Source organism: Lissotriton vulgaris, chromosome 5 (assembly GCF_964263255.1).
Source record: "Lissotriton vulgaris chromosome 5, aLisVul1.2, whole genome shotgun sequence".
Classification (NCBI taxonomy): Eukaryota; Metazoa; Chordata; class Amphibia; order Caudata; family Salamandridae; genus Lissotriton; species Lissotriton vulgaris.
Window position 1 is genome coordinate 20,733,335 of NC_141693.1, and position 25,569 is coordinate 20,758,903.

Below are 25,569 nucleotides of genomic sequence, written 5' to 3' on the forward strand. Positions count from 1 at the left end.
ACTCTGGCGGTTAATGCACTCGCTGCAGAGATGTGTGTGTGCCCAACACCATTCAAGGGATAACATTCAGGGGATAATAGTGCTGGAAAGATAACTGAGGCAGTTAATGCACTCGCAGCAGAGATGTGTGTGTGCCCAGCAACATTCAGGGGATAGTAGTGCTGGAAAGATAACTGAGGCGGTTAATGCACTCGCTGCAGAGATGTGTGTGTGCCCAGCAACATTCAGGGGATAATAGTGCTGGAAAGATAACTGGCGGTTAATGCACTCGCTGCAGAGATGTGTGTGTGCCCAGCATTATTCAAGGGATAACAGTCCTGGAAAGATAACTCTGGCGGTTAATGCACTCGCTGCAGAGATGTCTGTGTGCCCAGCAACATTCAGTGGATAACAGTGCTGGAAAGATAACTCTGGCGGTTAATGCACTCGCTGCAGAGATGTCTGTGTTCCCAGCAACATTCAGGGGATAATAGTGCTGGAAAGATAACTCTGGCGGTTAATGCACTCGCTCCAGAGATGTGTGTGTGCCCAGCAACATTCAAGGGATAATAGTGCTGGAAAGATAACTCTGGTGGTTAATGCACTCGCTGCAGAGATGTGTGTGTGCCCAGCAACATTCAGGGGATAATAGTGCTGGAAAGATAACTCTGGCGGTTAATGCACTCGCTGCAGAGATGTGTGTGTGCCCAGCAACATTCAGGGGATAATAGTGCTGGAAAGATAACTGAGGCGGTTAATGCACTCGCTGCAGAGATGTGTGTGTGCCCAGCAACATTCAGGGGATAATAGTGCTGGAAAGATAACTCTGGCGGTTATTGCACTCGCTGCAGAGATGTGTGTGCGCCCAGCAACATTCAGGGGAGAATACTGCTGGAAAGATAACTGAGGCGGTTAATGCACTCGCTGCAGAGATGTGTGTGTGCCCAGCAACATTCAGGGGATAGTAGTGCTGGAAAGATAACTGAGGCGGTTAATGCACTCGCTGCAGAGATGTGTGTGTGCCCAGCAACATTCAGGGGATAACAGTGCTGGAAAGATAACTCTGGCGGTTAATGCACTCGCTGCAGAGATGTGTGTGTGCCCAGCAACATTCAGGGGATAGTAGTGCTGGAAAGATAACTGAGGCGGTTAATGCACTCGCTGCAGAGATGTGTGTGTGCCCAGCAACATTCAGGGGATAGTAGTGCTGGAAAGATAACTCTGGCGGTTAATGCACTCGCTGCAGAGATGTGTGTGTGCCCAGCAACATTCAGGGGATAGTAGTGCTGGAAAGATAACTCTGGCGGTTAATGCACTCGCTGCAGAGATGTGTGTGTCCCCAGCAACATTCAGGGGATAGTAGTGCTGGAAAGATAACTCTGGCGGTTAATGCACTCGCTGCAGAGATGTGTGTGTGCCCAGCAACATTCAGGGGATAGTAGTGCTGGAAAGATAACTCTGGCGGTTAATGCACTCGCTGCAGAGATGTGTGTGTGCCCAGCAACATTCAGGGGATGATAGTGCTGGAAAGATAACTGAGGCGGTTAATGCACTCGCTGCAGAGATGTGTGTGTGCCCAGCAACATTCAGGGTATGATAGTGCTGGAAAGATAACTGAGGCGGTTAATGCACTCGCTGCAGAGATGTGTGTGTGCCCAGCAACATTCAGGGGATTATAGTGCTGGAAAGATAACTGAGGCGGTTAATGCACTCGCTCCAGAGATGTGTGTGTGCCCAGCAACATTCAGGTGATAATAGTGCTGGAAAGATAACTCTGGCGGTTAATGCACTCGCTACAGAGATGTGTGTGTGCCCAGCAACATTCAGGGGATAGTAGTGCTGGAAAGATAACTCTGGCGGTTAATGCACTTGCTACAGAGATGTGTGTGTGCCCAGCAACATTCAGGGGATAGTAGTGCTGGAAAGATAACTCTGGCGGTTAATGCACTTGCTGCAGAGATGTGTGTGTGCCCAGCAACATTCAGGGGATAGTAGTGCTGGAAAGATAACTCTGGCGGTTAATGCACTCGCTGCAGAGATGTGTGTGTGCCCAGCAACATTCAGGGGATAATAGTGCTGGAAAGATAACTGAGGCGGTTAATGCACTCGCTGCAGAGATGTGTGTGCCCAGCAACATTCAGTGGATAACAGTGCTGGAAAGATAACTCTGGCGGTTAATGCACTCGCTGCAGAGATGTCTGTGTGCCCAGCAACATTCAGGGGATAATAGTGCTGGAAAGATAACTCTGGCGGTTAATGCACTCGCTCCAGAGATGTGTGTGTGCCCAGCAACATTCAAGGGATAATAGTGCTGGAAAGATAACTCTGGTGGTTAATGCACTCGCTGCAGAGATGTGTGTGTGCCCAGCAACATTCAGGGGATAATAGTGCTGGAAAGATAACTCTGGCGGTTAATGCACTCGCTGCAGAGATGTGTGTGTGCCCAGCAACATTCAGGGGATAATAGTGCTGGAAAGATAACTGAGGCGGTTAATGCACTCGCTGCAGAGATGTGTGTGTGCCCAGCAACATTCAGGGGATAATAGTGCTGGAAAGATAACTCTGGCGGTTATTGCACTCGCTGCAGAGATGTGTGTGCGCCCAGCAACATTCAGGGGAGAATACTGCTGGAAAGATAACTGAGGCGGTTAATGCACTCGCTGCAGAGATGTGTGTGTGCCCAGCAACATTCAGGGGATAGTAGTGCTGGAAAGATAACTGAGGCGGTTAATGCACTCGCTGCAGAGATGTGTGTGTGCCCAGCAACATTCAGGGGATAGTAGTGCTGGAAAGATAACTGAGGCGGTTAATGCACTCGCTGCAGAGATGTGTGTGTGCCCAGCAACATTCAGGGGATAATACTGCTGGAAAGATAACTGAGGCGGTTAATGCACTCGCTGCAGAGATGTGTGTGTGTCCAGCAACATTCAGGGGATAGTAGTGCTGGAAAGATAACTCTGGCGGTTAATGCACTCGCTGCAGAGATGTGTGTGTGCCCAGCAACATTCAGGGGATAATAGTGCTGGAAAGATAACTGAGGCGGTTAATGCACTCGCTCCAGAGATGTGTGTGTGCCCAGCAACATTCAGGTGATAATAGTGCTGGAAAGATAACTCTGGCGGTTAATGCACTCGCTGCAGAGATGTGTGTGTGCCCAGCAACATTCAGGGGATAGTAGTGCTGGAAAGATAACTCTGGCGGTTAATGCACTTGCTGCAGAGATGTGTGTGTGCCCAGCAACATTCAGGGGATAGTAGTGCTGGAAAGATAACTCTGGCGGTTAATGCACTTGCTGCAGAGATGTGTGTGTGCCCAGCAACATTCAGGGGATAGTAGTGCTGGAAAGATAACTCTGGCGGTTAATGCACTCGCTGCAGAGATGTGTGTGTGCCCAGCAACATTCAGGGGATAATAGTGCTGGAAAGATAACTGAGGCGGTTAATGCACTCGCTGCAGAGATGTGTGTGCCCAGCAACATTCAGGGGATAATAGTGCTGGAAAGATAACTGAGGCGGTTAATGCACTCGCTGCAGAGATGTGTGTGTGCCCAGCAACATTCAGGGGATAATAGAGCTGGAAAGATAACTGAGGCGGTTAATGCACTCGCTGCAGAGATGTGTGTGTGCCCAGCAACATTCAGGGGATAGTTGTGCTGGAAAGATAACTGAGGCGGTTAATGCACTCGCTGCAGAGATGTGTGTGTGCCCAGCAACATTCAGGGGATAATAGTGCTGGAAAGATAACGGAGGCGGTTAATGCACTCGCTGCAGAGATGTGTGTGGGCCCAGCAACATTCAGGGGATAGTAGTGCTGGAAAGATAACTCTGGCGGTTAATGCACTCGCTGCAGAGATGTGTGTGTGCCCAGCAACATTCAGGGGATAGTAGTGCTGGAAAGATAACTCTGGCGGTTAATGCACTCGCTGCAGAGATGTGTGTGTGCCCAGCAACATTCAGGGGATAGTAGTGCTGGAAAGATAACTCTGGCGGTTAATGCACTCGCTGCAGACTTGTGTGTGTGCCCAGCAACATTCAGGGGATAGTAGTGCTGGAAAGATAACTCTGGAGGTTAATGCACTCGCTGCAGAGATGTGTGTGTGTCCCGTAACATTCAGGGGATAATAGTGCTGGAAAGATAACTCTGGCGGTTAATGCACTCGCTGCAGAGATGTGTGTGTGCCCAACACCATTCAAGGGATAACATTCAGGGGATAATAGTGCTGGAAAGATAACTGAGGCAGTTAATGCACTCGCAGCAGAGATGTGTGTGTGCCCAGCAACATTCAGGGGATAGTAGTGCTGGAAAGATAACTGAGGTGGTTAATGCACTCGCTGCAGAGATGTGTGTGTGCCCAGCAACATTCAGGGGATAATAGTGCTGGAAAGATAACTGGCGGTTAATGCACTCGCTGCAGAGATGTGTGTGTGCCCAGCAACATTCAAGGGATAACAGTCCTGGAAAGATAACTCTGGCGGTTAATGCACTCGCTGCAGAGATGTCTGTGTGCCCAGCAACATTCAGGGGATAACAGTGCTGGAAAGATAACTCTGGCGGTTAATGCACTCGCTGCAGAGATGTGTGTGTTCCCAGCAACATTCAGGGGATAATAGTGCTGGAAAGATAACTCTGGCGGTTAATGCACTCGCTCCAGAGATGTGTGTGTGCCCAGCAACATTCAAGGGATAATAGTGCTGGAAAGATAACTCTGGTGGTTAATGCACTCGCTGCAGAGATGTGTGTGTGCCCAGCAACATTCAGGGGATAATAGTGCTGGAAAGATAACTCTGGCGGTTAATGCACTCGCTGCAGAGATGTGTGTGTGCCCAGCAACATTCAGGGGATAATAGTGCTGGAAAGATAACTGAGGCGGTTAATGCACTCGCTGCAGAGATGTGTGTGTGCCCAGCAACATTCAGGGGATAATAGTGCTGGAAAGATAACTCTGGCGGTTATTGCACTCGCTGGAGAGATGTGTGTGCGCCCAGCAACATTCAGGGGAGAATACTGCTGGAAAGATAACTGAGGCGGTTAATGCACTCGCTGCAGAGATGTGTGTGTGCCCAGCAACATTCAGGGGATAGTAGTGCTGGAAAGATAACTGAGGCGGTTAATGCACTCGCTGCAGAGATGTGTGTGTGCCCAGCAACATTCAGGGGATAGTAGTGCTGGAAAGATAACTGAGGCGGTTAATGCACTCGCTGCAGAGATGTGTGTGTGCCCAGCAACATTCAGGGGATAATACTGCTGGAAAGATAACTGAGGCGGTTAATGCACTCGCTGCAGAGATGTGTGTGTGCCCAGCAACATTCAGGGGATAGTAGTGCTGGAAAGATAACTGAGGCGGTTAATGCACTCGCTGCAGAGATGTGTGTGTGCCCAGCAACATTCAGGGGATAATAGTGCTGGAAAGATAACTGAGGCGGTTAATGCATTCGCTCCAGAGATGTGTGTGTGCCCAGCAACATTCAGGTGATAATAGTGCTGGAAAGATAACTCTGGCGGTTAATGCACTCGCTGCAGAGATGTGTGTGTGCCCAGCAACATTCAGGGGATAGTAGTGCTGGAAAGATAACTCTGGCGGTTAATGCACTTGCTGCAGAGATGTGTGTGTGCCCAGCAACATTCAGGGGATAGTAGTGCTGGAAAGATAACTCTGGCGGTTAATGCACTTGCTGCAGAGATGTGTGTGTGCCCAGCAACATTCAGGGGATAGTAGTGCTGGAAAGATAACTCTGGCGGTTAATGCACTCGCTGCAGAGATGTGTGTGTGCCCAGCAACATTCAGGGGATAATAGTGCTGGAAAGATAACTGAGGCGGTTAATGCACTCGCTGCAGAGATGTGTGTGCCCAGCAACATTCAGGGGATAATAGTGCTGGAAAGATAACTGAGGCGGTTAATGCACTCGCTGCAGAGATGTGTGTGTGCCCAGCAACATTCAGGGGATAATAGAGCTGGAAAGATAACTGAGGCGGTTAATGCACTCGCTGCAGAGATGTGTGTGTGCCCAGCAACATTCAGGGGATAGTTGTGCTGGAAAGATAACTGAGGCGGTTAATGCACTCGCTGCAGAGATGTGTGTGTGCCCAGCAACATTCAGGGGATAATAGTGCTGGAAAGATAACTGAGGCGGTTAATGCACTCGCTGCAGAGATGTGTGTGTGCTTAGCAACATTCAGGGGATAGTAGTGCTGGAAAGATAACTCTGGCGGTTAATGCACTCGCTGCAGAGATGTGTGTGTGCCCAGCAACATTCAGGGGATAGTAGTGCTGGAAAGATAACTGAGGCGGTTAATGCACTCGCTGCAGAGATGTGTGTGTGCCCAGCAACATTCAGGGGATAGTAGTGCTGGAAAGATAACTCTGGCGGTTAATGCACTCGCTGCAGAGATGTGTGTGTGCCCAGCAACATTCAGGGGATAGTAGTGCTGGAAAGATAACTCTGGCGGTTAATGCACTCGCTGCAGACATGTGTGTGTGCCCAGCAACATTCAGGGGATAGTAGTGCTGGAAATATAACTCTGGTGGTTAATGCACTCGCTGCAGAGATGTGTGTGTGCCCCGTAACATTCAGGGGATAATAGTGCTGGAAAGATAACTCTGGCGGTTAATGCACTCGCTGCAGAGATGTGTGTGTGCCCAACAACATTCAAGGGATAACATTCAGGGGATAATAGTGCTGGAAAGATAACTGAGGCGGTTAATGCACTCGCAGCAGAGATGTGTGTGTGCCCAGCAACATTCAGGGGATAGTAGTGCTGCAAAGATAACTGAGGTGGTTAATGCACTCGCTGCAGAGATGTGTGTGTGCCCAGCAACATTCAGGGGATAATAGTGCTGGAAAGATAACTGGCGGTTAGTGCACTCCCTGCAGAGATGTGTGTGTGCCCAGCAACATTCAAGGGATAACAGTCCTGGAAAGATAACTCTGGCGGTTAATGCACTCGCAGCAGAGATGTCTGTGTGCCCAGCAACATTCAGGGGATAACAGTGCTGGAAAGATAACTCTGGCGGTTAATGCACTCGCTGCAGAGATGTGTGTGTGCCCAGCAACATTAAGGGGATAATAGTGCTGGAAAGATAACTCTGGCGGTTAATGCACTCGCTGCAGAGATGTGTGTGTGCCCAGCAACATTCAAGGGATAATAGTGCTGGAAAGATAACTCTGGCGGTTAATGCACTCGCTGCAGAGATGTGTGTGTGCCCAGCAACATTCAGGGGATAATAGTGCTGGAAAGATAACTCTGGCGGTTAATGCACTCTCTGCAGAGATCTGTGTGCCCAGCAACATTCAGGGGATAGTAGTGCTGGAAAGATAACTGAGGCGGTTAATGCACTCGCTGCAGAGATGTGTGTGTGCCCAGCAACAGAGATGTGTGTGTGCCCAGCAACATTCAGGGGATAGTAGTGCTGGAAAGATAACTGAGGCGGTTAATGCACTCGCTGCAGAGATGTGTGTGTGCCCAGCAACATTCAGGGGATAATAGTGCTGGAAAGATAACTGAGGCAGTTAATGCACTTTCTGCAGAGATGTGTGTGTGCCCAGCAACATTCAGGGGATAATAGTGCTGGAAAGATAACTGAGGCGGCTAATGCACTCGCTGCAGAGATGTGTGTGTGCCCAGCAACATTCAGGGGATAGTAGTGCTGGAAAGATAACTCTGGCGGTTAATGCACTTTCTGCAGAGATGTGTGTGTGCCCAGCAACATTCAGGGGATAATAGTGCTGGAAAGATAACTGAGGCGGTTAATGCACTCGCTGCAGAGATGTGTGTGTGCCCAGCAACATTCAGGGGATAATAGTGCTGGAAGGATAACGGAGGCGGTTAATGCACTCGCTGCAGAGATGTGTGTGCGCCCAGCAACATTCAGGGGATAATAGTGCTGGAAAGATGACTCTGGCGGTTAATGCACTCGCTGCAGAGATGTGTGTGTGCCCAGCAAAATTCAGGGATAACAGTGCTGGAAAGATAACAGAGGCGGTTAATGCACTCGCTGCAGAGATGTGTGTGTGCCCAGCAACATTCAGGGATAATAGTGCTGGAAAGATAACTGAGGCGGTTAATGCACTCGCTGCGGAGATGTGTGTGTGCCCAGCAACATTCAGGGGATAATAGTGCTGGAAAGATAACTGAGGCGGTTAATGCACTCGCTGCGGAGATGTGTGTGTGCCCAGCAACATTCAGGGGATAATAGTGCTGGAAAGATAACTGAGGCGGTTAATGCACTCGCTGCAGAGATGTGTGTGTGCCCAGCAACATTCAGGGGATAGTAGTGCTGGAAAGATAACTCTGGCGGTTAATGCACTTTCTGCAGAGATGTGTGTGTGCCCAGCAACATTCAGGGGATAGTAGTGCTGGAAAGATAACTGAGGCGGTTAATGCACTCGCTGCAGAGATGTGTGTGTGCCCAGCAACATTCAGGGGATAGTAGTGCTGGAAACGCTGCAGAGATGTGTGTGTGCCCAGCAACATTCAGGGGATAGTAGTGCTGGAAATATAACTGAGGCGGTTAATGCACTCGCTGCAGAGATGTGTGTGTGCCCAGCAACATTCAGGGGATAATAGTGCTGGAAAGATAACTCTGGCGGTTAATGCACTCGCTGCAGAGATGTGTGTGTGCCCAGCAACATTCAGGGGATAGTAGTGCTGGAAAGATAACTGAGGCGGGTAATGCACTCGCTGCAGAGATGTGTGTGTGCCCAGCAACATTCAGGGGATAGTAGTGCTGGAAAGATAACTCTGGTGGTTAATGCACTTGCTGCAGAGATGTGTGTGTGCCCAGCAACATTCAGGGGATAGTAGTGCTGGAAAGATAACTCTGGCGGTTAATGCACTCGCTGCAGAGATGTGTGTGTGCCCAGCAACATTCAGGGGATAATAGAGCTGGAAAGATAACTGAGGCGGTTAATGCACTCGCTGCAGAGATGTGTGTGTGCCCAGCAACATTCAGGGGATAGTTGTGCTGGAAAGATAACTGAGGCGGTTAATGCACTCGCTGCAGAGATGTGTGTGTGCCCAGCAACATTCAGGGGATAATAGTGCTGGAAAGATAACTGAGGCAGTTAATGCACTCGCTGCAGAGATCTGTGTGTGCCCAGCAACATTCAGGGGATAGTAGTGCTGGAAAGATAACTCTGGCGGTTAATGCACTCGCTGCAGAGATGTGTGTGTGCCCAGCAACATTCAGGGGATAACAGTGCTGGAAAGATAACTCTGGCGGTTAATGCACTCGCTGCAGAGATGTGTGTGTGCCCAGCAACATTCAGGGGATAGTAGTGCTGGAAAGATAACTGAGGCGGTTAATGCACTCGCTGCAGAGATGTGTGTGTGCCCAGCAACATTCAGGGGATAGTAGTGCTGGAAAGATAACTCTGGCGGTTAATGTACTCGCTGCAGAGATGTGTGTGTGCCCAGCAACATTCAGGGGATAGTAGTGCTGGAAAGATAACTCTGGCGGTTAATGCACTCGCTGCAGACATGTGTGTGTGCCCAGCAACATTCAGGGGATAGTAGTGCTGGAAAGATAACTCTGGAGGTTAATGCACTCGCTGCAGAGATGTGTGTGTGCCCCGTAACATTCAGGGGATAATAGTGCTGGAAAGATAACTCTGGCGGTTAATGCACTCGCTGCAGAGATGTGTGTGTGCCCAGCAACATTCAAGGGATAACATTCAGGGGATAATAGTGCTGGAAAGATAACTGAGGCGGTTAATGCACTCGCAGCAGAGATGTGTGTGTGCCCAGCAACATTCAGGGGATAGTAGTGCTGCAAAGATAACTGAGGTGGTTAATGCACTCGCTGCAGAGATGTGTGTGTGCCCAGCAACATTCAGGGGATAATAGTGCTGGAAAGATAACTGGCGGTTAGTGCACTCGCTGCAGAGATGTGTGTGTGCCCAGCAACATTCAAGGGATAACAGTCCTGGAAAGATAACTCTGGCGGTTAATGCACTCGCAGCAGAGATGTCTGTGTGCCCAGCAACATTCAGGGGATAACAGTGCTGGAAAGATAACTCTGGCGGTTAATGCACTCGCTGCAGAGATGTGTGTGTGCCCAGCAACATTAAGGGGATAATAGTGCTGGAAAGATAACTCTGGCGGTTAATGCACTCGCTGCAGAGATGTGTGTGTGCCCAGCAACATTCAAGGGATAATATTGCTGGAAAGATAACTCTGGCGGTTAATGCACTCGCTGCAGAGATGTGTGTGTGCCCAGCAACATTCAGGGGATAATAGTGCTGGAAAGATAACTCTGGCGGTTAATGCACTCTCTGCAGAGATCTGTGTGCCCAGCAACATTCAGGGGATAGTAGTGCTGGAAAGATAACTGAGGCGGCTAATGCACTCGCTGCAGAGATGTGTGTGTGCCCAGCAACATTCAGGGGATAATAGTGCTGGAAAGATAACTGAGGCAGTTAATGCACTTTCTGCAGAGATGTGTGTGTGCCCAGCAACAGAGATGTGTGTGTGCCCAGCAACATTCAGGGGATAGTAGTGCTGGAAAGATAACTGAGGCGGTTAATGCACTCGCTGCAGAGATGTGTGTGTGCCCAGCAACATTCAGGGGATAATAGTGCTGGAAAGATAACTGAGGCAGTTAATGCACTTTCTGCAGAGATGTGTGTGTGCCCAGCAACATTCAGGGGATAATAGTGCTGGAAAGATAACTGAGGCGGCTAATGCACTCGCTGCAGAGATGTGTGTGTGCCCAGCAACATTCAGGGGATAGTAGTGCTGGAAAGATAACTCTGGCGGTTAATGCACTCGCTGCAGAGATGTGTGTGTGCCCAGCAACATTCAGGGGATAATAGTGCTGGAAAGATAACTGAGGCGGTTAATGCACTCGCTGCAGAGATGTGTGTGTGCCCAGCAACATTCAGGGGATAATAGTGCTGGAAGGATAACGGAGGCAGTTAATGCACTCGCTGCAGAGATGTGTGTGCGCCCAGCAACATTCAGGGGATAATAGTGCTGGAAAGATGACTCTGGCGGTTAATGCACTCGCTGCAGAGATGTGTGTGTGCCCAGCAAAATTCAGGGATAATAGTGCTGGAAAGATAACAGAGGCGGTTAATGCACTCGCTGCAGAGATGTGTGTGTGCCCAGCAACATTCAGGGATAATAGTGCTGGAAAGATAACTGAGGCGGTTAATGCACTCGCTGCGGAGATGTGTGTGTGCCCAGCAACATTCAGGGGATAATAGTGCTGGAAAGATAACTGAGGCGGTTAATGCACTCGCTGCGGAGATGTTTGTGTGCCCAGCAACATTCAGGGGATAATAGTGCTGGAAAGATAACTGAGGCGGTTAATGCACTCGCTGCAGAGATGTGTGTGTGCCCAGCAACATTCAGGGGATAGTAGTGCTGGAAAGATAACTCTGGCGGTTAATGCACTTTCTGCAGAGATGTGTGTGTGCCCAGCAACATTCAGGGGATAGTAGTGCTGGAAAGATAACAGAGGCGGTTAATGCACTCGCTGCAGAGATGTGTGTGTGCCCAGCAACATTCAGGGGATAGTAGTGCTGGAAACGCTGCAGAGATGTGTGTGTGCCCAGCAACATTCAGGGGAAAGTAGTGCTGGAAAGATAACTGAGGCGGGTAATGCACTCGCTGCAGAGATGTGTGTGTGCCCAGCAACATTCAGGGTATAGTAGTGCTGGAAACACTGCAGAGATGTGTGTGTGCCCAGCAACATTCAGGGGATAGTAGTGCTGGAAAGATAACTGAGGCGGTTAATGCACTCGCTGCAGAGATGTGTGTGTGCCCAGCAACATTCAGGGGATAATAGTGCTGGAAAGATAACTCTGGCGGTTAATGCACTGGCTGCAGAGATGTGTGTGTGCCCAGCAACATTCAGGGGATAGTAGTGCTGGAAAGATAACTGAGGCGGGTAATGCACTCGCTGCAGAGATGTGTGTGTGCCCAGCAACATTCAGGGGATAGTAGTGCTGGAAACTCTGCAGAGATGTGTGTGTGCCCAGCAACATTCAGGGGATAGTAGTGCTGGAAAGATAACTGAGGCGGGTAATGCACTCGCTGCAGAGATGTGTGTGTGCCCAGCAACATTCAGGGGATAATAGTGCTGGAAAGATAACTGAGGCGGTTAATGCACTCGCTGCAGAGATGTGTGTGTGCCCAGCAACATTCAGGGGATAATAGTGCTGGAAAGATGACTCTGGCGGTTAATGCACTCGCTCCAGAGATGTGTGTGTGCCCAGCAACATTCAGGGGATAGTAGTGCTGGAAAGATAACTGAGGCGGGTAATGCACTCGCTGCAGAGATGTGTGTGTGCCCAGCAACATTCAAGGGATAATAGTGCTGGAAAGATAACTCTGCTGGTTAATGCACTTTCGGCAGAGATGTGTGTGTACCCAGCAACTTTCAGGGGATAATAGTGCTGGAAAGATAACTCTGGCGGTTAATGCACTCGCTGCAGAGATGTTTGTGTGGCCAGCAACATTCAGGGGATAGTAGTGCTGGAAAGATAACTGAGGCGGTTAATGCACTCGCTGCAGAGATGTGTGTGTGCCCAGCAACATTCAAGGGATAATAGTGCTGGAAAGATAACTCTGGTGGTTAATGCACTTTCGGCAGAGATGTGTGTGTGCCCAGCAACATTCAGGGGATAATAGTGCTGGAAAGATAACTCTGGCGGTTAATGCACTCGCTGCAGAGATGTGTGTGTGCCCAGCAACATTCAGGGGATAATAGTGCTGGAAAGATAACTGAGGCGGTTAATGCACTCGCTGCAGAGATGTGTGTGTGCCCAGCAACATTCAGGGGATAATAGTGCTGGAAAGATAACTGAGGCGGTTAATGCACTCGCTGCAGAGATGTGTGTGTGCCCAGCAACATTCAGGGGATAATAGTGCTGGAAAGATAACTGAGGCGGTTAATGCACTCGCTGCAGAGATGTGTGTGTGCCCAGCAACATTCAGGGGATAGTAGTGCTGGAAAGATAACTGAGGCGGGTAATGCACTCGCTGCAGAGATGTGTGTGTGGCCAGCAACATTCAGGGGATAGTAGTGCTGGAAACGCTGCAGAGATGTGTGTGTGCCCAGCAACATTCAGGGGATAGTAGTGCTGGAAAGATAACTGAGGCGGTTAATGCACTCGTTGCAGAGATGTGTGTGTGCCCAGCAACATTCAGGGGATAATAGTGCTGGAAAGATAACTCTGGCGGTTAATGCACTCGCTGCAGAGATGTGTGTGTGCCCAGCAACATTCAGGGGATAGTAGTGCTGGAAAGATAACTGAGGCGGGTAATGCACTCGCTGCAGAGATGTGTGTGTGCCCAGCAACATTCAGGGGATAGTTCTGCTGGAAACGCTGCAGAGATGTGTGTGCGCCCAGCAACATTCAGGGGATAGTAGTGCTGGAAAGATAACTGAGGCAGGTAATGCACTCGCTGCAGAGATGTGTGTGTGCCCAGCAACATTCAGGGTATGGTAGTGCTGGAAACGCTGCAGAGATGTGTGTGTGCCCAGCAACATTCAGGGGATAGTAGTGCTGGAAAGATAACTCTGGCGGTTAATGCACTCGCTGCAGAGATGTGTGTGTGCCCAGCAACATTCAGGGGATAATAGTGCTGGAAAGATAACTCAGGCGGTTAATGCACTCGCTGCAGAGATGTGTGTGTGCCCAGCAACATTCAGGGGATAATAGTGCTGGAAAGATAACTGAGGCGGTTAATGCACTCGCTGCAGAGATGTGTGTGTGCCCAGCAACATTCAGGGGATAATAGTGCTGGAAAGATAACTCTGGCGGTTAATGCACTCTCTGCAGAGATCTGTGTGCCCAGCAACATTCAGGGGATAATAGTGCTGGAAAGATAACTGAGGCGGTTAATGCACTCGCTGCAGAGATGTGTGTGTGCCCAGCAACATTCAAGGGATAATAGTGCTGGAACGATAACTGAGGCGGTTAATGCACTCGCTGCAGAGATGTGTGTGTGCCCAGCAACATTCAGGGGATAATAGTGCTGGAAAGATAACTGAGGCGGTTAATGCACTCGCTGCAGAGATGTGTGTGTGCCCAGCAACATTCAGGGGATAATAGTGCTGGAAAGATAACTGAGGCGGTTAATGCACTCGCTGCAGAGATGTGTGTGTGCCCAGCAACATTCAGGGGATAATAATGCTGGAAAGATAACTGAGGCGGTTAATGCACTCGCTGCAGAGATGTGTGTGTGCCCAGCAACATTCAGGGGATAGTAGTGCTGGAAAGATAACTCTGGCGGTTAGGTTAATGCACTCGCTGCAGAGATGTGTGTGCCCAGCAACGTTTGGATAATATTAATACTGGCAAGATAACTCTGGCGGTTAATGCACTTCCTGCAGAGATCTGTGCCGTCTGCAGTGCATGCTACTCGCCCAGCAGAACTATGGGACCCCGGGGAGGAGACCGGAGAGGGAGGAGAAGTAACGGAGGGAGCGGGAGCCTGGGGAGAGAGTGCAGATCCCTCGAGAAGGAGAACTAACTGAGGGAGACACATCTAGGAGGGGGTTACAGAGGGTCAGAGAACTGACCTCACCGAGGGGTGGGGCAATAAAAAACATTCCTCACAACATTCCCCTCCGTCCTCCCCATCATGTCCCTGACCCAAGAGAGCTGCGGGGTGGGGGGGATGGGGGGCTTCATGGTTTATACTTCATAAAGAGAGAGGGAGAAGTGAGTGCAAGTCTTGGGGGGCAGACAAAAGACCTCACATGGAACGGCATTACTGTCGCCCCCCCCACATCTGTAATGCTACCACTCCCACAACAACACTGCCCCCTCTCGCTGCATCATTCACCCCACCATTTTACTGTCTCTAAGCTTCCTAGTTGGTGGAAAGGGGATGAGAAACAAGTGCAAGGGGAGTGACTGGGGGGGAGGGGGTATAGTTTGAGGATTACACAGTTCCAGGGGGTGATGATACTGCAGGATCTCTATCTACATAACCATGCCCCTCTAACACTGATGGGGGGGCCCTAGAATTATCCCCATCAATTACATGGCCACAATCCTCAGCACTATACGTACTCCCAAAAATCTGTTAGAAAAGAAGGGTAAGAAACCCTGCCCCCACCCAAGTACAGAGAGAGCCCTCCAGGTAAACCACTCTCTAATAGACACCGCAAGGATTAAAGGCCGGGTGTGCCCTGCTGTCCCTTTAACCCAACCCAATGCCTGCAGGTGAAACAGATTAACGTACTGAGTTCGCATCGGAAAATAGTACTCCGGGACCCCACACCTGGAGGTCAAGTTCTGATAGGGGAATGGGGGTGGAGTCACGGGGCAGGGGCAAGAAAAACAGAGTCTGACATCTGTACGAACGCCCCTACATCTGCGCAAGCAGGAGAAGAGTAAGAAACCAACCCCAAGCAGGGAGCCCCTGTAAGAAAGTGGCTCTGTATATACTGCACCAAAGTGAGGTACGGTGTGCACAGAGTCCACAGTCGCCAGAGGTTTGGCAGAGGTTAAAGTTAGATATAACCTTACTCTCTAAAGTGGTCGCTTGGTCGAGCAGTAAGGCAGTATCAGAGGACAGCGTAAAGCATTTGTGGTACACACTTGGTCAGCAAATGGTCTCACACACTCAAGAACTGAACTCTAGGCCAATTGTTTTGTATCAAAAGATATCGTTGTTTTATTTTAGAACCAACAGGTATCAAAATATACTTTCCTCAATATGAGTGACTTCAGGTAACTACTTTGCAAATAGGCAATAGACTTTGTAAGTACAATAGTTACAGTGGTTGCAATGGGCAACACAATTTCAAACACAATATAACATAGAGCTCAATGGGTTTTTCTAGTTAAAAGCAATTGATTACTTTATAGATCACTTTTCTAACCACAGAACTGGATCCTAGATTCCGTCCCGGGACATATGCTGTAAACAGTTAAGTAAAAGCGTTTTGGTTACAGTAGTGAATTTTAAAGAATATAATTGTATTTTCAAAGTTGACACTTAGAAACTTTTCGGTGAAACCCCATCAATGTTATCCTTTGGGAGGAAATTCAAGTTACTGGTAAGTACAGTTATAATTACTTTTTCGGTTCAGTACTCGGCTGAAAGGTACAGCACTGGCTTCTCTCCTGATCACAGGTGAGTAAATCAGAATTCATTATTCGGCTGATTTTAAATGAATATTTTAAAGTTTCAGAACTCCACACTTAGAAGAATTTCCAAGTGAAACCAGTCAATGTTAACCTATGGAAGGAAAATGAGTTATCTGCTCTTAGGTAAGTACTCGACTGGTAGAGTTAAGGTTCTGGGCATACACTCAGGGGTCTCCCAGGGTCGGAAAGGTTAAGTTGTTGCACCCTCAGCGGTACAGTGGCAGCCGGGTGCAGAGAGAGTAGGCCCAATGCAATCCTATGGAGGGTAGGGGGCCTTTGGTTGGGGGCTGCAAGCAAGCAGGCCACGCGGCTGTGAGAGCTGAGCTCCTGGACACTTACACAGGGCTAGTGGGGAAGTAAAGTAGAGTAGTTGCTGCACTTCCAGCGGCACTCGGGCGGCTGGGTGCAGGGTGCTTTTGAGCCGTCGGGCGCTCAATGTTAATCAATGGGAAAGTAAAAAAGTGAACAAAGGCTGCAGACTCGGGAACGGAGATTCTTCAGGTGCGACCACCACTTCAAGAGGTAAGTTGGGATCTTGGAGAAGAGGTAGGTACCCCAAAGGAAGGCACAAGGGGCCGCAGGGCGCCGGGTGCAGGTGTGTCTTTTGGTGTCAGGAAATCTTACCCTCAGCTGGTCGTGGTTGGAGTGGTCCCTGGTTCTGAGGCTACAGGCTTCGTCTGGTTCGTCGAAGAGGGTCTTTGGGCACTGGACTCCGGGTCACAGTCGCCGGAGGGATGTCATCGTGGTCTTGGTTCACTCCGGCACAGGCCGGGCTCGGCAGGTGCAGAGTGTGCTGGATTCGCGATTCCTGGCTGGCACCAGGGGTATTGCTGTTTGAGCAGAGCCACTGCTCGTGGGAGTCCCAGTCTTTTGGAAGGTTCAAGGCAGGCAGGTCCTCCGGGGTTTTCGAGGTTGCTATCCGCAGGAGACGCTGGGGTTTCGCAGGAGCAGGTTCAAGGATCAACAGGCCTGTACGGCTGGGGCCAGGTCAGTTGGTGTCGTCCTCTTGTTAGCAGCTGCATGGCAGGTCTTCTTGTTTCTTGTTCTTATTCTTGTTGCAATCGAGATCTGAGGAAGGAAGGTTCAGTGAGCCCCTAAATACTAAATTTAGGGGTGTTCCAGGTCGGGCAAGGGCAGGGACCAAATGGGTCCCTGTCCTGGAGTGAGTACACCCCCTAGCCTGCTCCTCTCCTGTGGGAGGGGGGCAGGAGCCTATCTCTGATTGGGCAGGGCTCCCCATCCTCAAGATGGCCGGAGCCCGGAGTTGTGCTTCACCACGCCTCTCCCACCTGAGGGGTGGAGTTGGCATAGGCTGGCACACCCCCTTTCCTCACTTAGGGTTTCCCGCAGTTCTTCCAGCCAGAGTGGGGGTCAGAACCGGTGGGGGCCAGTTGCTGAGTACAGCAAGTGGCCTGGAGAAGCTCACAAAGGCGGCATGCCTTTGAAGCTTCCCCTGCCCATCCTGGGGGAGGAGGCTTGGCACCTTGTCCCAGGATGTACATTGTTTCAGGCCCCTGAGAGCGGCAGGCTCTCGACCCAGGGGTCCAGAAACATGTCTGGTGATGGCAGCCTCGGTAGCCACACAGTCAGGACACTGGGAGTTGGTTAGGTTTCAGGGGGCATCTCTAAGATGCCCCCTGTTGTGCATTTTACATTAAATCCCACACTGGCATCAGTGCAGGTTTAGATGTGCTGCTCCAGGCCAGGTGTTTTCTATGAATTCTGGGACCTGTCAGCTAATTTATTACAATATAATACAGGACTACAAGTCCCAGAATTCAAAGGAAAAAACCTGAACAGCTGAAGCTCATCATACATGAACCTGGGAAACTTGGCAAATATGTGCGGGGGGCAGAGACTGGACCTCACAGGAGAAAGGCAAGCCCCGTGTTACACTGATCCCCACACACAGCCCTCACCCTGTGTTACACTGATCCCCACACACAGCCCTCACCCTGTGTTACACTGATCCCCACACACAGCCCTAACCCTGTTACACTGATCCCCACACACAGCCCTCACCCCATGTTACACTGATCCCCACACACAGCCCTCACCCCGTGTTACACTGATCCCCACACACAGCCCTCACCCCGTGTTACACTGATACCCACACACAGCCCTCACCCTGTGTTACACTGATCCCCACACACAGCCCTCACCCTGTGTTACACTGATCCCCACACTCAGCCCTCACCCCGTGTTACACTGATCCCCACACACAGCCCTCACCCCATGTTACACTGATCCCCACACACAGCCCTCACCCTGTGTTACACTGATCCCCACACACAGCCCTCACCCCGTGTTACACTGATCCCACACACAGCCCTCACTGTGTTACACTGATCCCCACACACAGCCCTCACTGTGTGTTACACTGATCCCCACACACAGCCCTCACCCCATGTTACACTGATCCCCACACAGCCCTCACCCCGTGTTACACTGATCCTCACACTCAGCCCTCACCCTGTGTTACACTGATCCCACACACACAGCCCTCACCCTGTGTTACACTGATCCCCACACACAGCCCTCACCCCGTGTTACACTGATCCCCACACACAGCCCTCACCCTGTGTTACACTGATCCCCACACACAGCCCTCACCCTGTGTTACACTGATCCCCACACACAGCCCCACCCCGTGTTACACTGATCCCCACACACAGCCCCACCCCGTGTTACACTGATCCCCACACACAGCCCTCACCCTGTGTTACACTGATTCCCACACACAGCCCTCACCCCATGTTACACTGATCCCCACACACAGCCCTCACCCGGTGTTACACTGATCCCCCCCACAAAGCCCTCACCCTGTGTTACACTGATCCCCACACACAGCCCTCACCCTGTGTTACACTGATCCCCACACACAGCCCTCACCCCGTGTTACACTGATCCCCACACACAGCCCTCACCCTGTGTTACACTGATCCCCACACACAGCCCTCAACCTATGTTACACTGATCCCCACTCACAGCCCTCACCCCATGTTACACTGATGCCCACACACAGCCCTCACCCGGTGTTACACTGATCCCCACACACAGCCCTCACCCCGTGTTACACTGATCCCCACACACAGCCCTCACCCCGTGTTACACTGATCCCCACACACAGCCCTCACCCCGTGTTACACTGATCCCCACACACAGCCCTCACCCCGTGTTACACTGATCCACACACACAGCCCTCACCCCGTGTTACACTGATTCCCACACACAGCCCTCACCCTGTGTTACACTGATCCACACACACAGCCCTCACCCCGTGTTACACTGATCCACACACACAGCCCTCACCCCGTGTTACACTGATCCACACACACAGCCCTCGCCCCGTGTTACACTGATCCCCACACACAGCCCCTCACCCTGTGTTACACTGATCCCCACACACAGCCCTCACCCCGTGTTACACTGATCCCCACACACAGCCCTCACCCTGTGTTACACTGATCCCCACACAGCCCTCACCCCATGTTACACTGATCCCCACACACAGCCCTCACCCCGTGTTACACTGATCCCCACACACAGCCCTCACCCCGTGTTACACTGATCCCCACACACAGCCCTCACCCGGTGTTACACTGATCCCCACACACATCCCTCACCCTGTGTTACACTGATCCCCACACACAGCCCTCACCCCGTGTTACACTGATCCCCACACACAGCCTTCACCCTGTGTTCACTGATCCCCACACACAGCCTCACCCTGTGTTACACTGATCCCCACACACAGCTCTCACCCCGTGTTACACTGATCCCCACACACAGCCCTCCCCCTGTGTTACACTGATCCCCACACACAGCCCTCACCCTGTGTTACACTGATCCCCACACACAGCCCTCGCCCCGTGTTACACTGATCCCCACACACAGCCCTCACCCTGTGTTACACTGATCCTAACACACACCCCTCATCCCGTGTTACACTGATCCCCGCACACATCCCTCATCCTGTGTTACACTGATACCCACACACAACCCTCACCCTGTGTTACACTGATCCTCACACACAGCCCTCACCCCGTGTTACACTGATCCCCACACAGCCCTCACCCCATGTTACACTGATCCCCACACACAGCCCTCACCCCATGTTACACTGATCCCCACACACTGCCCTCACCACGTGTTACACTGATTCCCGCACACAGCCCTCACCATGTGTTACACTGATCCCCACACACAGCCCTCACCCTGTGTTACACTGATCCACACACACAGCCCTCACCCCGTGTTACACTGATCCCCACACACAGCCCTCACCCCGTGTTACACTGATCCCCACACACAGCCCTTACCCCATGTTACACTGATCCCCACACACAGCCCTCACCACGTGTTACACTGATTCCCGCACACAGCCCTCACCATGTGTTACACTGATCCCCACACACAGCCCTCACCCTGTGTTACACTGATCCCCACACACAGCCCTCACCCCGTGTTACACTGATCCCCACACAGCCCTCACCCCGTGTTACACTGATCCCTACACACAGCCCTCACCCCATGTTACACTGATCCCCACACACAGCCCTCACCCGGTGTTACACTGATCCCCACACACAGCCCTCACCCCGTGTTACACTGATCCCCACACACAGCCCTCACCCGGTGTTACACTGATCCCCACACACAGCCCTCACCCCGTGTTACACTGATCCCCACACACAGCCCTCAGCCTGTGTTACACTGATCCCCACACACAGCCCTCACCCTGTGTTACACTAATACCCACACACAGCCCTCACCCTGTGTTACACTGATTCCCACACAGCCCTCACCCCATGTTACACTGATCCCCACACACAGCCCTCACCCCGTGTTACACTGATCCCCACACACAGCCCTTACCCCATGTTACACTGATCCCCACACACAGCCCTCACCACGTGTTACACTGATTCCCACACGCAGCCCTCACCATGTGTTACACTGATCCACACACACAGCCCTCACCCCGTGTTACACTGATCCCCACACACAGCCCTCACCATGTGTTACACTGATCCCCACACACAGCCCTCACTCTGTGTTACACTGATCCCCACACACAGCCCTCACCCTGTGTTACACTGATCTCCACACACAGCCCTCACCCTGTGTTACACTGATCCCCACACACAGCCCTCACCATGTGTTACACTGATCCCCACACACAGCCCTCACCCCGTGTTACACTGATCCCCACACACAGCCCTCACCCCGTGTTACACTGATCCCCACACACAGCCCTCACCCTGTGTTACACTAATACCCACACACAGCCCTCACCCTGTGTTACACTGATTCCCACACACAGCCCTCACCCCGTGTTACACTGATCCTCACACACAGCCCTCACCCTGTGTTGCATTGATCCCCACACACAGCCCTCACCCTGTGTTACACTGATCCCCACACAGAGATCTCACCCCGTGTTACACTGATCCCCACACACAGCTCTCACCCCGTGTTACACTGATCCTCACACACAGCCCTCACCCCGTGTTACACTGATCCCCACACACAGCCCTCACCCCGTGTTACACTGATTCCCACACACAGCCCTCACCCCGTGTTACACTGATCCCCACACACAGCCCTCACCCCGTGTTACACTGATCCCCACACACAGCCCTCACCCCGTGTTACACTGATCCCCACACACAGCCCTCACCCCGTGTTACACTGATCGCCACACACAGCCCTCACCCCGTGTTACACTGATCCCCACACACAGCCCTCACCCTGTGTTACACTGATCCTCACACTCAGCCCTCACCCCGTGTTACACTGATCCACACACACAGCCCTCACCCTGTGTTACACTGATCCTCACACACAGCCCTCACCCCGTGTTACACTGATCCACACACACAACCCTCACCCCGTGTTACACTGATCCACACACACAGCCCTCACCCCGTGTTACACTGATCCACACACACAGCCCTCGCCCCGTGTTACACTGATCCCCACACACAGCCCCTCACCCTGTGTTACACTGATCCCCACACACAGCCCTCACCCCGTGTTACACTGATCCCCACACACAGCCCTCACCCTGTGTTACACTGATCCCCACACACAGCCCTCACCCCGTGTTACACTGATCCCCACACACAGCCCTTACCCCATGTTACACTGATCCCCACACACTGCCCTCACCACGTGTTACACTGATTCCTGCACACAGCCCTCACCATGTGTTACACTGATCCCCACACACAGCCCTCACCCCGTGTTACACTGATCCCCACACACAGCCCTCACCCCATGTTACACTGATCCACACACACAGCCCTCACCCTGTGTTACACTGATCCCCACACACAGCCCTTACCCCATGTTACACTGATCCCCACACACAGCCCTCACCACGTGTTACACTGATTCCCGCACACAGCCCTCACCATGTGTTACACTGATCCCCACACACAGCCCTCACCCTGTGTTACACTGATCCCCACACACAGCCCTCACCCCGTGTTACACTGATCCCCACACAGCCCTCACCCCGTGTTACACTGATCCCCACACACAGCCCTCACCCAGTGTTACACTGATCCCCACACACAGCCCTCACCCCGTGTTACACTGATCCCCACACACAGCCCTCAGCCTGTGTTACACTGATCCCCACACACAGCCCTCACCCTGTGTTACACTAATACCCACACACAGCCCTCACCCCGTGTTACACTGATCCCCACACACAGCCCTCACCCCGTGTTACACTGATCCCCACACACAGCCCTCACCCCGTGTTACACTGATCCCCACACACAGCCCTCACCCTGTGTTACACTGATTCCCACACAGCCCTCACCCCATGTTACACTGATCCCCACACACAGCCCTCACCCTGCGTTACACTGATCCCCACACACAGCCCTCACCCCGTGTTACACTGATCCCCACACACAGCCCTTACCCCATGTTACACTGATCCCCACACACAGCCCTCACCACGTGTTACACTGATTCCCGCACGCAGCCCTCACCATGTGTTACACTGATCCCCACACACAGCCCTCACCCGTGGTACACTGATCCCCACACACAGCCCTCACCCTGTGTTACACTGATCTCCACACACAGCCCTCACCCTGTGTTACACTGATCCCCACACACAGCCCTCACCCCGTGTTACACTGATCCCCACACACAGCCCTCACCCCGTGTTACACTGATCCCCACACACAGCCCTCACCCTGTGTTGCACTAATACCCACACACAGCCCTCACCCTGTGTTACACTGATTCCCACACACAGCCCTCACCCTGTGTTACACTAATACCCACACACAGCCCTCACCCCGTGTTACACTGATCCCCACACACAGCCCTCACCCAGTGTTACACTGATTCCCACACACAGCCCTCACCCTGTGTTACACTATTACCCACACACAGCCCTCACCCTGTGTTACACTGATTCCCACACACAGCCCTCACCCTGTGTTACACTAATACCCACACACAGCCCTCACCCTGTATTACACTGATCCCCACACACAGCCCTCACCCCGTGTTACACTGATACCCACACACAGCCCTCACTCACCCCAGTGGAATCCACCTCCCTATTCACCCCCCACCCATGATGTGTTCCCCCATCCCCAGGTCCCTCACCTGCCCGGGCCGGCTGCAGCCAGAGCGACCCAATGATCAGCAGACGAAGGGGGACACAGCAGGTCATGATGAGGGGGGCACTAAGGGGGCAGCAGTGACGTCACCGAGGGGTCAATAATCACAGCCTGTAGTTCAGAACCAGCTCTGGTGAGAACTTCTCCAGATCTGAGATCAGCCCGTCCCAGGGCTCGGAGGGAGAGCGGAATCCACCAATCAGAAGGCAGAACAGCAGCGCGTCATCACTCTCTAGGTAGAGCATCGCTGCGAGGAGCTAGAAGGAGCAAGAAAAAGTGAAAGTGAAGAGGCAGACTTTCGTTCTTTTTTTTTCTAGTTCCCCTCTGATCTTTTACCCAGCGCTTAGAAACCCCCTTGGCTGTCCTGGCTGCGGACCACAGTGAAGAGTCTGCACAGTGATTTCCCTTTGTGTTATTGCTCCTTCTAGTTTTGACCCCTCTCTCTCTCTGTATCTGTTTTGCTCTCTTTGTTTCTCTTGCTATGATGGGCGCTGTCTGTGCTCAGACTCTAAAGTGCCTAGAAGCCCTAGATTTTATTATTGGCTGGGAGAGGATATGTTGTTACGGCCAGAGCTGCCGACTTTGGACTGTGGAACCGGGTTCGAGTCCCAGCGTCCGCTCAGCACCCTGTGATTCTGGGCAGATCCCTCGTGGAAAGCTCTCCTTTCGGTCGATTTCGCGCTATATAATAACTGCCCAAAAATTATTTTCCGCCTCCTTTTCCCTCAGCTCTGTTAGTGCTTAGAAGCCTGTGTCACGACTGACGTAAGTGTCTGGAAACCCCCGCTGCTCTGGTGACAGCACTGGGAGGACGAATGTTTGCGCTTCACCTGCGGTGCTCTTGCGCCTCCAGTGGACGGAGAGCGCCTCGATGACAGGAGATGGACTGACTTCCCAGAAACGGAGGTTTTGATGCAGGGGAGGGGGGGGGGGGGGGGGGGGGGGGGGGCGGAACCTCTGATGACAACTAAAGGAGATCTGAGCTCAGGCCGTCCCACGACTTGGAGACTAAGGGAGAACCCACCAATCAGAAGACCGAACACCAGCACGTCATCACTCTCCAGGTAGAGCCTCGCTGGCAGCCCGAAGTGTCATTTCTGTCCTGATCCTCTTTCACAGTGCTTAGAAGCCCTCGTGGCCCATCCTCAGTCAGTGATTTGTAAAGCGTGCTACTCATCCTTGAGGGTCTCAAGGGGGGAGGGGAGGTGGGGAGCCGTGCAGCTGCGCGAGTCTATGTCTTACCCAAAGAGACAGGGGCCTCATTTATGAGCCCCTGCGTCACCTTTGCACCACTGGTGCGTCACTTTTTGTGACGCACCAGTGGCGTAAAAAATGCGCCATGTTGCGCCATATTTACGAAGTGACGCATCTAGGTAGATACATCACTTCGTAAACCCCTGCACCACATTACACCTGCCCCACTTATAATGTATGCAGGGTAAGCGTACCCCCGCAGGAAAGGTATGGTCTGGGACTACCGACCACCCCCTCCCTGTCCTGTGCACCACCACATCAAACCGTACAGTAATTAGCCATGCGAGGAGATTCTTTGGAAGGCAGGGGGTCTCATGAGCCCCCGGCCGTATTTATGAAAATATGAAAACAAATAAAATTGTTGAAAAACATTATTTACACAATCATTGATATGCAAAATTCTGACATTAGATTTACATGAATGTAGACAGGTATGAAAGGCTAACCTTAACAAATGTCTAATACAGCGTGTTTCCTAACCGAATATAACATCCTACGTATGAATTTTGCATCCTAGCATTTTTGGCCCTACGGCAAGGTCGCTAACCAGTGTCAGATCCTTATTATCCAG

At 51.7% G+C, this 25,569-nt stretch overlaps 1 protein-coding gene across 1 annotated transcript in view; it reads right to left on the reverse strand.

The window, feature by feature from the left end:
• Nucleotides 1–23,935, reverse strand: part of LOC147710017 (class I histocompatibility antigen, F10 alpha chain-like) — a 237,703-nt gene extending 213,768 nt beyond the window's left edge. Inside the window, exon 1 of the mRNA XM_086920688.1 lies at nt 23,731–23,935. Within this exon, the coding sequence (XP_086776814.1) occupies nt 23,731–23,797 (67 nt within the window). The 5' untranslated portion in view covers nt 23,798–23,935. The remainder of the gene's footprint in view (nt 1–23,730) is intronic.
• Nucleotides 23,936–25,569: the final 1,634 nt, after the last annotated feature.